This window comes from Tetrao urogallus (genome assembly GCF_951394365.1).
Source record: "Tetrao urogallus genome assembly, chromosome: 5".
Classification (NCBI taxonomy): Eukaryota; Metazoa; Chordata; class Aves; order Galliformes; family Phasianidae; genus Tetrao; species Tetrao urogallus.
Genome location: NC_136818.1, coordinates 18440117 through 18453166, shown reverse-complemented (window position 1 = coordinate 18453166; position 13050 = coordinate 18440117). Strand labels below are relative to the sequence as shown.

The 13050-nt window shown below is 37.6% G+C and overlaps 1 protein-coding gene across 1 annotated transcript in view; it reads left to right on the top strand.

The window, feature by feature from the left end:
• Positions 1-342: 342 nt before the first annotated feature.
• OLFM3 (olfactomedin 3) overlaps positions 343-13050 on the top strand; it is a gene marked incomplete at both ends in the record, with an annotated part of 47696 nt that continues 34988 nt past the window's right edge. The window contains one exon of the mRNA XM_079536059.1: positions 343-411. Coding sequence (XP_079392185.1) covers positions 343-411 — 69 coding nt within the window. The remainder of the gene's footprint in view (positions 412-13050) is intronic.

Sequence of the window (13050 nt, the reverse complement as noted above, 5' to 3'; positions counted from 1 at the left end):
GCCCTGAGACACGCAGGGACGGCGCCTCAACCCCTCAGCCCACTAGCGCATCTCCACCACCATCGACGGTGATGTCACACCCCCGCCCATCCCACCGCCTCCCGGGGCTTCAAGCTGGGCGGGGCGGGCCGGGGCAGCAGAGCCGCTTCGGCAGCGCCGTCCTCGCCCGCCCTCCCCGCGCCGCGGCTGCCTACGGAATGAGCGTCCCCCGGGCGGCCGCCGCCGCTTCCACTCGGGCTCCGGCGGGTGGGCTGCAGAGCGCGGCTGCCGGCGCGGTCTCCGCAAGGAGAGCGGAGTGAATGACCGAGGGCAGCGGCGCGAAGAGGCAGCCCCGGGATCAGGATGCGGGCGCCCGCCGGCATCCTCAACCTCCTGCTGCTGTCCTTGCTGGCCGGCCTCGATCCTTCCAAGGTAGGAGGCGGCCGGGCGCCGCGGTCGGCGCCTGACCCAGCCCGGCGGAGCGGGCGGCAGCCGGTGCGGCTCGGCTGAGTCTCGCGGGGGAAGGCGGCTGCGCACCCTTGGCCGCCCGCGCTGGACAGCTCCGGGGACATCGGGGGCGCGGCCCAAGCTGCGGCGGCTCCGCACCGCCGGGCCCGCCCCGGCTGCCGGCCGCGTTTTGAGACGCAGGGCAGCTGCGGGCCCGGGCCGAGGCACGGCCGCAAAGCGGCGCCCGGCGGCTGTAGCGGCAGCAACTCGGCAGGGCTGCGGGGGGAAGTCGATTCGTACTGGGGAGCGCGGGGCGTGGGCACGTCAGGAGCCCGCTGTGGAGCTCTGCTCCCGAGCATCGCCGAGTTGCGTTGTTGTCAAACGCGTTCGGGTCGCCAAAAGATCGAATCTAGTGTTGAAATAACGCTAACAATGAGTGTCTTGGCCGTGCAGCCTGACAGGGAGGGTGGGTTTAGATGAAATCATTGGAAAAGAGAACTGCAGCACGGCGCTTGCAGCACTGGGGAATAAAACTCGCTGGGCCCGCAGATGGCTGTGGTGCTATATAACTTAGAACTTCACCTTCATCTGTGTCATGCAGTCTGATACACATGAGCATCATAAAGAAAAAAAAGAGAGAAGAAATGTTCTTAGAGTGTTGCAATTCCCCAGCAGCCCATGCCGTGCTGCCATGATCTGTAACATGCTAGTGAATGACATTTAATGATACCATTTCGGTACCAGATGACCACACAAAACAGTACTTTCCATTTCTGATGGTTTTTTCTCCTTCTAAATAAAGGAACTAATTAAATGAAAAGATGGACAGAAATTGCAACAATATAGAAAAAGTATTCCAGTTAAATATATATATATACATTATAGAACTTAAGAAGCAATTCAGTGGCAATCTGATCTACAGCTGCACTATTTATATTGCTTTTCTATCTATAAAATACAGTGAAATATAACAAAAGCAGGAGGTGATACAGAATTAATAGCATCAGTTCATAAAAAATTACACCTACATGGTTTTGAACTGCAGCTACCAACAGTACCACCTATTGTTGTGTTCTGCAGAGACTTACCAGGCAACACACGGGAGATCCACGTCAACAGGAACACATGGGCACATTACTATAATCGCAGGCTTCCCCAGTCATTTTTCTATCATCAGTTGCACTCAGATCTATTAAAGAGACTGCCTGAAAGCAGAAAAACAAAAACACAATTTGGTGGCTGTCCACCGAAGACTGAAACACTGATAAAGAAGACCAGCTTCAGCTGGCAGAAATCTGCTTACTTCAGGTGTCAGAGCAATGTCCCAAAATAACAGTGGGAAGACATGCTCCATCTTATGCATCTGTCACTGACCAGCACTGAAAAATCAGGATGAGCCACCACAACCAGTCTGATCACTTATCTTTCAGACTTTTCTTCTAGTCCTTTTTGGCATGGTTTACTGTCCAAAGGGCATTAGAAAGGCCTTTTATTTATCATGAGGTGAGAGATTTTTGGGGATATTAAAATGCTAATTGCAGGCCCTTTTAGCTCTTCAAAGAAGCCATGAGCCAGAAAGATCTAAAGTCCTTAAGAATATGTAAAACGTGAGCCCTTAGTCAAAGTCTGCTGTTTATTGGAGCTAAACAGGGTTTTCAGAAATAAAATAAATGAGAGATGAAATGGTTACTCACATCCTTGGCTAAGATACTACAGCACATTTACCATTTAAGGTGTCACATGGCAGATGATAATTTAGTTTTGTTGACTATGAACATCGGATTTCACATTTCTTTGAAAAATTATCCATCTGTGGTCTTATGACTAATATTGTTGCTTCTGGTTTTGTGATAGGATTTTTTGTTTTTTAGCAAATAAATACAAGCTGCAATGGAAATCACTTTAGAAATCGAAGTAATGCTCAGTTATTTATCTTACTTTATGCTAAATGGAATAACAATTTTCTGCCCTGTAGGTTTGGAAGCAAATGTATCATGCGAAATTAGTCACAGGAAACAAGGAGAAGTTCACTTCACTTCTCCAAAGCACATTCAATACGCCCATGGCCAGATGTACAACTTTTTCATGCCCTTGACATTCACAAACCACTCAGCTTATGAAAATAAATTGTCTCTGATATTTAAGAGTATATACAATATATTCCCTATTTATGACCTGCATTATTATTATTATTCAAGTAATAATTTAAGTGATCAATTACTTAAAAATTTTTGCCTCCAAAAAATCCCAAACTTTTATTTAGTATTAGGCTAACACTGACTCTTAAGACTGTTGTTCACAGGTAGTCTTATTATGACAGGGCTTTTTTGCTAAACTTAGTGCATTACCTACAATTGTAAAGTATTTAGGAATCATCATCTTACAGCAGTATATGTAACCCCAAAAAAGTAGAGTTTATTGTCCAATATCTGATACATTAAAATTTTATTTCAACAGTAACCATTTATTGCCCTTGCTTTTGTATTTCACTTCTTTTTCTGATAAAGAATATTGGCCAGCTCTGGCAATTCTCCTTTAACAAGCTCACTACTGCTAAACTGTAAACACTTATAATGCTAATTGTAGAATATCAATTTTAAGACACTTATTAAAATGTCACGTCTGTTGATTAGATTCTGACTTTATTCTGTATTTATATGGGGAAAAAAAAACCAACAACAATATGTAATTATTCATCACAGTGTGTTTCAGTAATTTTTTATTTCCAGCTGGGTGATTAGGTATTCAGCAGGAAAACAACTTTAGTAAAAGGCTTTCAATACAATATCTTTCCTTTCTCCTACATACAAATGTAGCATCTTAAAAGAACGAATAACCACTAGGAAATTTCTAGGAGTTACTGCTAGATGGCATCTCTGTGCTGCTTTTCTACAAGCCTGGAGTTTTTTTAAATGACCTTCATAGTATGCAAAGTGGACTTTTCTAAGTTACCTTCTGTGGGCCATGGATTGCTACCATCGAATTATCACAGTAGTATAACAAACAGGCATTTTAGAGCAACATAATGCTGCTCCATGTAATAGCAAGCTCATCAGGTAGCAAAATCCAGATGGCATTAAGTTTAATTTTGTACGTTATGATGGATCTGAAAAATATATAATTTCATCAATGCAGTTAATGAACTTTATGCCTTCATCTTTTATGTGACTGTACATCTTTGATCTGATGGGTTTCTATTATTTGAATTCTGCCTCCAAAAAGGTATTTCAAAAGACGACCGGTGGGTCAAATTCCAGATGGAAACCACGTCTGGTATCATTAAAGGACAGCTGCAAAAAGCAACTATTATCCATATTCTTAAAAAGAATGAATGCAGTTTTAAAAGTTTAATATTTTAGAGTGCATACTTAACCTTTGTATTTTGATTTTCGGAATCTGTGTTTCTAGACTTCAAAAATCTACAATTTTCACATGTAACCAAGCTACACAATTAGCCACTGCAATCTTTCTTTTTCCCAGAGACTAACAGAGCTTGCTTAACCACTGTTTTGCAGTACAAACTAATTCATCCCTGCTGTGAGACTGTATAACAAGAACATTACATACAAACACAGGCTAATACAAAACACATTTTTGGTTGAAAATAGTAAGCCATGGCACTGTAATACCGCAAATATGCGTGGAAATCTCATTCACTTCTTGGGAATTAATTTACCATTTTCCGCACTATTATTCGTTAGTCAAAATGAAAATGTTATCTATTAAGTTAGATATTAAGATATTATTATTAATATAGGTATTAACTATTTAGCATGCAGGATTAAGAATGCTCTAAATAATGAATTGCAGAATGTGGTGAACTCGTGCCTTAACATTTCCAAGCAACACAATTCAAAAACCAGGGAAGAACACCCTAGAGCTGTCTGTATGTCCTGGGTCCTCTCCTGGATGTGATTCCAGTTCTTATTCTCCACTAACTTCAGTTACTGGTAAACAGTCCACAGAAAAGCCGTTCAGTAGATATTAAAACAGCACCCAGCTGTAGCTCTAAAAGTGGTGATTCTACCAATTAAAAAGTTAGAATTTCCAAGTTCAGATCTTTGAAATCCATAACAGACCTATTAATAAATGAATGGGGAGCATTCAGAAAGGCTCTAGTTCATGTTGGGAACCCAGAAACCCTTTTTCCAGTACTCCAATATGACACAAATGCTTCAGGACATCACTTAATGGATCTTCACTGAAAATTCAAAATCGCTGAGTAAACCCTTGCAGCAGTAGCCTGGGATGAGCTCACTCAAAGGCTACATCTCACAAGAAGAGTAATCTGTCCTTCCCTTCACAAAGCGGATTTCTTGCCTAAGATGAGACTGAGAGAAGCAAGTTTTGTGTGTCATGTTTTGCATACACAACTCTTTCATGAGGGAGAAGACCAGCATTCAGGAACAAGCCAAAAACTTCTCTTCATCATAGAAATGAGCTGAAAAATCCAGAATTTCTTGCAGTTAAGAATATTGGTGCAAACAAAAATAAAGAACCTTGCACAATCTCATATCAGATCTGTTTTTCAAATGCTTTTAACTAAGATATGAGTGTAACATCAGGACATGTTTCTACATGTATTAATCATCCTACCATTTGGAGATCCCATCCCTGGGGAGGTATTTAGAGGACGCACAGACATTGCATTAAGGTATATGGTTTAGTGATGGGACTCAGAATGTCGGGTGTTGACCATTGCACTTCATGATCTTGAAGGTCTTTACCAACTTAAGTGGTTCTATGATTCTAAGAAACTCGCTACCTGAATTCTTAGTCTTCCAATCCAAATATGTATATAATTATATAGTAGCAGTGCATAGTACAGAAAATATCTGGAATACTCTACAGATAGAAAAACATTCAGAAATTAAATGTTTTTATGCATTTCAAGAATTCCAAAAGGATGATGAAAGAGCTTATATTGCACTTGTTTAGCATAAGGAGACATTGTGTACTACTTTCTACATGCTCTGTAATAAATGGCTACTTGGTGCACCTGCAGAACAGAACAATTTTCTGTTTACCTGATCTGCCATTGTTTTTTAAAAGGTCTTTCAAAAAATAACAAAATAACTCCAAATCTGTCCCCTTCATCATTTTTACCCCCCCTCCCCCACCTAAAAGTAATTATCTTTATGTGTTCACAAGGAGATCTCTTAAGAACCCTTCAAGTACACGGCATCAATCTTCACATAACTTAGTCTTGGCATTAATGGTGTTTCTGGTGAGTTTGCTGAAAAAACACAAGTGATTAAATGACTTAAGATATTCATCAACTGGGATTTTTTTCCCAGTGCAGAAAGATATATGTTTTCCAAAGGATGTAATTCCTCTTATATCATTACTAAATTATCTTTATCACCAATTCAGAAAAGGGTGGAAGGATGGGAGGAACAAGTGGAAGACTCAGTTCAGAGAGCTGCAGCTTGATGCACCAATCACAACACTATAAATAACATCGGTGCATGGTACTACAGAACAGTTTTATAGAATTTTTAATTGACCTCTTTTTATTTCTTCCTTTTTTAGAAAAGTTTTATGAAAATATTTTAAAATATGTTTCAGTATATCACTTTAAAGGTAATAACTAAGCATTCAAATCGCTTTCCATATGCATACATATATTTAAAATTGTAGATGCTTTTTGAGTTTGGATATTACTTTCTAAATTGGATTCATAGAAATACAGTCTTCAGTGCATTTAGAATACATTACTAGTACATTTATTCGTATTTGTTAAACTGGTCCAGTCCTAGCCTCAATATTAAAATTACTTTCCTTATTCATTTTTCCATGTAGTCGTTCATATACTATTCTAACCTGTCCACCTTCTAATAAGTTTCCATGCATTTTCAATATATGATATTGAGACTTCCAAGAAAATAAATAGTAAAAAACGTTATGGTAGCATCAAGTAATAAACAGTGTGGAGAATACAGACTGCAGCTGCAAGGAACTCCGTTATCTTTCTTAGATTAGATGTAATTTTGAAGTGAAATCTGTCTCCTTTTCAAAAGTGAGCTACCAGTGATTTGCTTATATTTTTATTTGGTCTGGATCCAAGTGAACCAGGACTTTTCCCACTGAATTGAATAGACATGTCATTGTTTTTCTTTCATAGAGGAGATCCGATTAGTTGTAGCTTGCAGCTCATTGGCAGACCATTGTTTTCCAATTACCTATTGTTAACCCAACACACAGCAAGTTCTTAAAGCTGAAGTTCCCCAGCAGCCTCAAGCTGCTCACAGCTGCACGCCAGCACTACCCAGCCAGTTCCCGATTCCTACTCTGCACGACTCAGACCTTTCATTGCCCATTTCAATGCACTAAATCAACAGAACGCTACCTTTTTTAAAAGGTGAGATATGGTCTTCTATTTGACTATTCTGAAGCTGTTAATAATTCCAAAACATGAGAGTATACTTATGGTATTCATTCTGTTTGCATAGTCATAAAATTTCCAAGGGCTATGACATGAGAGTTTGGCAGAGAACTTACAAAAGACATTATCTTAAAGACTTCTATATACTATAATTTACTTAGCGAATTAATTCTATTTTTTCCTCCTTTTTATTTCTTCCCTTGTTTTTCTTCTTTTCTTGCACATTAGCAAGAGCTGACTAATTCTTCAACCTTGCGATCATAAGTGTACATATATAGTAGTTGCTCTAAACCTACATGTAAATTGAACTTGTACTAAAACAGCAGATCCTGACGCCCCACTACTTATCAGAGTAAACATCCTTTCAGTTGTGTACTGATAAAGGTATGAAAAATGTAAATACAGCTGTAGATATAAATACTCTCAGTTCTCAAAGTGAGCGTGTAACAGGTTTGGCTTCATAATGAGATTTCAGATCAATATTATTTGCAGATATTATTCACAGGTATCAATGAGAACTTACATGAGGAATGCAGAGATGCATGCTGAGTAGAGTGACAAACAAGACCCTTCTGAAGCATATTTAGTAGCTAGTTCATATCTGGAGAAGTCAACTACCAATTCAGACCAGTTCTTGTTACAAAAGTCAGATAAAGTCAGACATGACAAAAGGCTACAGTTAAATAAGAAAAACCAATACTATTAAGTGATAATCACATTAGCTTATCATTAAGATCATTGTAAAAATGAATGACAAAAACAACTGGTTAACAAAATGAAGACTGCTAGATTTTGAGTTTTCTAAAGAATTATCACCTCCTGGATTATTTACAATCTACTCTGCATAAGTAGTTCTCAAACTGACAATGAACTGAGAGATTTTTGGAAACACCTTATTCAGACAAAAACCTTCAGCAAAACTGGAAACTTACTCTGTCACCTAAACTTAGCAAAGGAATTATTTTAAAATATATGTTTAATTGATCAAAGAACATTTAAAACTGTGGATGTTTGATTCAAGGTAAAATTACATTTCCTATGAAATCAGCATAATTCAACTGTGCATCTATTCAGCCTGTGCATCATTTCTATCCTGGTAACTGATTTATCCTGAACACCAGTAATTTAACATGCTTTCAGAATTAATTCACAAAGAAGGGTAAAGGACTATTCAGACCTCCCTACTATCAGTCTTAATGCATTCCTGGATCTGTCCTATGACACAGGCTCCCCAGTCATGTTGTCACGACAGTAATACAGTGCCAGAATCAGAACCTTGAACAACTCTTGCTACAGTTTTAGAGGTTACCCCTTCCAGTCATTATTTCAATGCACATATATGTAGAAATTAAAAATAGGGAAGTGCAAACCAAAAAACAGTCACAACGAAATGTAGTGTAATAAAACTAAGAGAAAACACAGGCTATTTACTAAATTCTCCCTGCCTTAATTTTGTGTGAGCTTATTCACAGAAATAAAAGGCTAAATGATAGTTTGGGAGTCAGCAACCAAATGAATGATGATAAACTTCTGACTTAATCAAAGCATCCTTTTTGTTACTAATCCCTATTGTCACAAATTAAACAGAGATAACGTTTTCTGTTTTTTAATTGCTTCCTTTTTCACAGTATAAACTCAGAGCTGCAAAGATTGATAGTACCTAGTAGAAAAATGAGGGACTACATCCTATTCCAATCGATTATGTCCTTGGTTTACTCATAATGTGAACAATGGCACCTTATTAATACCTTTGTTGAAAATTGAAATATTATTACTTACAGAGAAAATCAGTAACTGCATGTAATAATATCAGAACAGTGCTATGTTTTTAGATTATCTCAGTTTCCATTTCAAAAGCCAATATTGCTTCTGGCACTCCAGAGTTACTAATTCAACAGGACTGTTCAGAGTCTGGGTATTTTTAAACAGCTTCCAGGACCGTGGGATTACCAAAATGTTATTCTTCCTAAAAACAAGACAAACAGATGAAAATAGGGATTTTAAATTCATATCTCTTTGTCTTTAATTCTAGATCCAGTGTGGAATCTTCTTCTACAGAGCACACAAATGGAAGAGTATTTGTTAAATGATTGCATATTCTATTGAAAAGTAATATTTTGGAAGTTTTTGCTCTCCAAACATCGTATTTCATCATATAAGTGCATGCATCAGTAAAAATGTATGAAAAAAGAGTATGTTATTTATTTAGTATTTACTGGCTGTAAGGTTAAGCTAATTCTTGATAGTTCATTTATCCATTTTAAATATACACTTAAGTAGGTGACAAAGCCTGTTTACAAACTCCGGAACAGCTGGAAGACAATTTGTCCAAAGCAGTTCACAAAATATTTCAATGCAACCAAAGATTTTGGACTTCTTACTACCATGATTTTTAACAATAATTAACTCCAAATCCTCTGAGCTACAAGTAAGCATATTTCAAGCCAAATTCACTGTTAACCTAAGAAAAGCATCCCAAAGTGTCAAGAATTCACATGATTCCAGTTCATGCACCATACACATCTGATTCTGCTTTAAAAGGCCAAAACAGACAGATCTGGTAACATGTTCATTGGACTGGAAAGGCATTCAGCTATCCTTGCAAGGGCACATATCCAAATTCTGAATCTGTTACTCCAATTAATATCAGTTTAACTAAAATGCTTTGTGACAGGTTGGGGGAGAAAAATCACTGCCTAAAGCAACTCATATATATATCTGTTGCTTCAAGGAGGCCATGTTTTAATACAAGCCTGAACATAACATTCACTTCATTAGGATCAGCAAGTAAGGATCATCACCTACGATCGTCAGTTTATATGTGAGCTTAAGGAATGCCTTAATCTCCCTGAGTATTTTAAACAATGCCTAAGGTTCCACTGAACAATCCCAACAAACTTTTTGCTGATTCTGCATGTTTTATGGTATTCTTATTTCAAGATGGTTTTGAACTGCACCACTGACTCTGAAGTGAGAGTCTGCATGGTAGGTGTAGTTTCTGGTATATTTGCCTTAGAAAATCTTTCTGCAAGCGGAAATTGATGAAGACTAGACTGAACACCAAATACACGCTGTTCAGAGGCTTGACTTGTTCATTGTCTGGACAGAGACCTGGCCTGTGAGCACCAGGACTTCTTTTCAGCTCTCCTCTGGTTTGTTACCCACTGAAAACACAGTGCAGGGAGCCAGGCAAAATGCCCAGAGCAAGTCTGATGTGGCGCTATTGCACAGTCAGTAGCCATAGCTTGCAAGCACTCTCAGAAAACCAAGTTTTAGAAAGTCAGTTTAGCAGTCAAATGCTTTCAAACACTTTTTTAATACTTCAGTTGCCATGTGGTACGTGGAAACTTTTTCTTTTGAAGAACAGTGTTTGGTGCAATGCCTGTATTACAAATGCAGAATGCATGAAATATCTGACTTGCAGGGTAAATTAAAATCAGTTTTAAATAGCAGACTGTGATACAGTGTTAGGTTGGAATGGGAAGGACAAAAGGGTAGGCTTAGCAGAATGCACTAAATAGCATGGGTACATTGTGGGAAATGTGCTAAGTGCACTAAACAATTAGGAGAGCAGGCTTAGGCAGGGATGATTAGGAAACCCGAATAATACAGCATGTGATTAAGGTAAATAATTCTACTGGAAACACATTGAAAATACTGAAAATTGAGATGCCCATTGGGGAAAACAACCAACATATCTTCAGGACTCTTTTGTCTTTCATAAATATATTTTCATAAACCTAGTAAATGAGTATATTAAAAATTAGATGAACAGTGTCAAGGTAAATTGGCATTGGGATTTATTTCATTAAAAAATATACTGCTGTTTTCCCAAAGAAATGCCTGTGGCTGTACTTCCCACTGCCATTCACTTAGAACAAAAACAGAAAATCTCCAGGAAAAGGTAATGGCTTCAGCAGCAAAGTTAGGTTCATTTCTTATCTGCAACATCAGTCATGACTGAGAGTATGTTTCTAGATCCATGACTAGTCAGCTGGCCCATGCCTGTCAAAGAGGGGCACATGTGTACAAGATACCAGAAAAAAAAAAAAAAAAAAGAAAAAGAGGGCTACAAATAACAAAGTGAATCAACATTTCCCTTTTCAAATGCACTGTCCATGCTAGTTAGGTCACTCTAAAAGTAATGTCTCTTATTTACTCCCATAAAAACTACAACAGCTACAAAGAGCACAATAATGCTATTTGATAGAGGAAATTCTCAGCTACAAAACACTATTTTTTAACATGGTCACCAGCATTAGCTGTGCATTTCTGCTAGCAATGAACAAGAGCCTCATGCCATACTTATAAAAAATCTGCATCAGATAACACATTGTCACTGTCACAACAGCTGAAACACACCACCCATGACCTCACTGTTCAGTCTCTATAAATGTTCAACAATTGTTGATGGATGTCAGTGGGTGCCATTTTTTGAAATTTCATGGCACATTTTTGCTCCATCCACACTTTCATGTCAGATGTCATTTTGTCAAACTGCCATTTGTCACACAGCAATAAAATGTAATGGAATATTGCTGGGAAGGTTCAACTTCTACTGCCATACCACCGCCAACCTCCTCTGACACTGTGGGCAACATAATGAAATAGGAGGCATTACTTTCAGAGCAGCCTTTGTAGATAGGAAGAACAAAAATAAAATCTTCCATAAATACTCGTTCCAATACTCATGCAAACATAGCTTTAAAAGTTTGTGCTCCTTTTCTACCAAGTGAAATTGATGCTGGAGAAGAATGCTAAGATAATACCGTAAAATGTTTTTGAAAAAGAATTTATAATTTTTACATGCATTTGTATAGGGTAACAAGTTTTGCCTGCTCATTTAAGAAATATCAGTATATTTCTTATATAATTCAAAGTATCTCAAATTTTAACATTCAAATTTGTGAATTATTCATAAAAGCAATGCATCAGGAACTATTTATGGAAATGTTGCTGAAAATAGTGCTCTTTGTTACACTCATTCTAGTCAAAGAGGAAATTAATTTTGTCAGATTGGTTAGATCACAGTATCTGCTCAGCCTCATTATTAAGTATATCTGCATCCTATTTTTAACCATGCCAATGACTGGACTCAGCATCTTACAGAATATTACAATACACAATACACATTGTACCACTGCAATTTTTATTTCCCTGTTCTTCCCAATCAGATTCAGTCCCTAGTGTAACAAAGTCACCCAGAGGGGCCCTTCAAAGTTTACACAGAACCAATTTCACCTCCTCCTACTCTACTAGCTAATGGGTCAAAAACAGAAATTATAAGTAACACCAAGAACACCAAGCAATATCTGTGTTATAACAATTAGTGGGGAGGGGAAATGCACAGTCCTGAAATTCTTGCTAAAAAGTAATTCCATACAATTATAGCAGATAGAGAAAATAGAAAAGATCTCTGACTCATTGTACATAATCAAGGAAAAAAAGGGACAGAAAAGGAACAGCCACTGAAACCTTGCAAAAAAAATACTGAGTACTATTCTGCTGCAGGAAAAAGACTAAGTGATGATTGATTTTCCTTCAAAATATGTCTCAGAAATGTGTCAGGAAACAAACAAAACAAGGAATAATCTACTACGTATTTGAAACAGAATCCGACACAGTACGATTTACAGCTGTTCCTTAGACTTTCTCATTCTCTTTAAGTAGCCATCACTTTCAAGCAGTTTGCTACAAGTAAAAATAGTTCTATCCTACTTCTGTTTTACATTTTTTATAACTCTGTTTACAAGACTTTGAAGCCATTAATTCATATATTTAAGTAATGTGCACAATTAAATATATTTTCAAGGCTAAGTGGAAATATTATCCATTCAGATTTTGAAATATTTCATCAAATTTCTTTTTCTTTTTCTCCTTCTCTTATTGCATACATCTTTGAAAGATGGGTCTATAGAAATACATAGGTGGATGTTCACGAATAGAAAAAGCTTCATTAGTAGTCATCATTACAGTGCATTTTCTATGGTGCTACTAAGTTGCCAAATAGCATTTTTAATTCTTACTATTCTCTCTCATTGCACTAAGACTTAAGTATTATGGGGATTTTCCACCAATTTAAAAAGTGAATAATATATCTATACTTTTTTTTTTTTTTTACTTTCAAGACCATTTTTCTATTAGATTTTCATTAGCCTGGGTGTATGTATAATTTCAAAGTTATAAACTGAAGTATTTGCATAAATACTTAAATTCAAATGGGTATTTACATTAGAAAT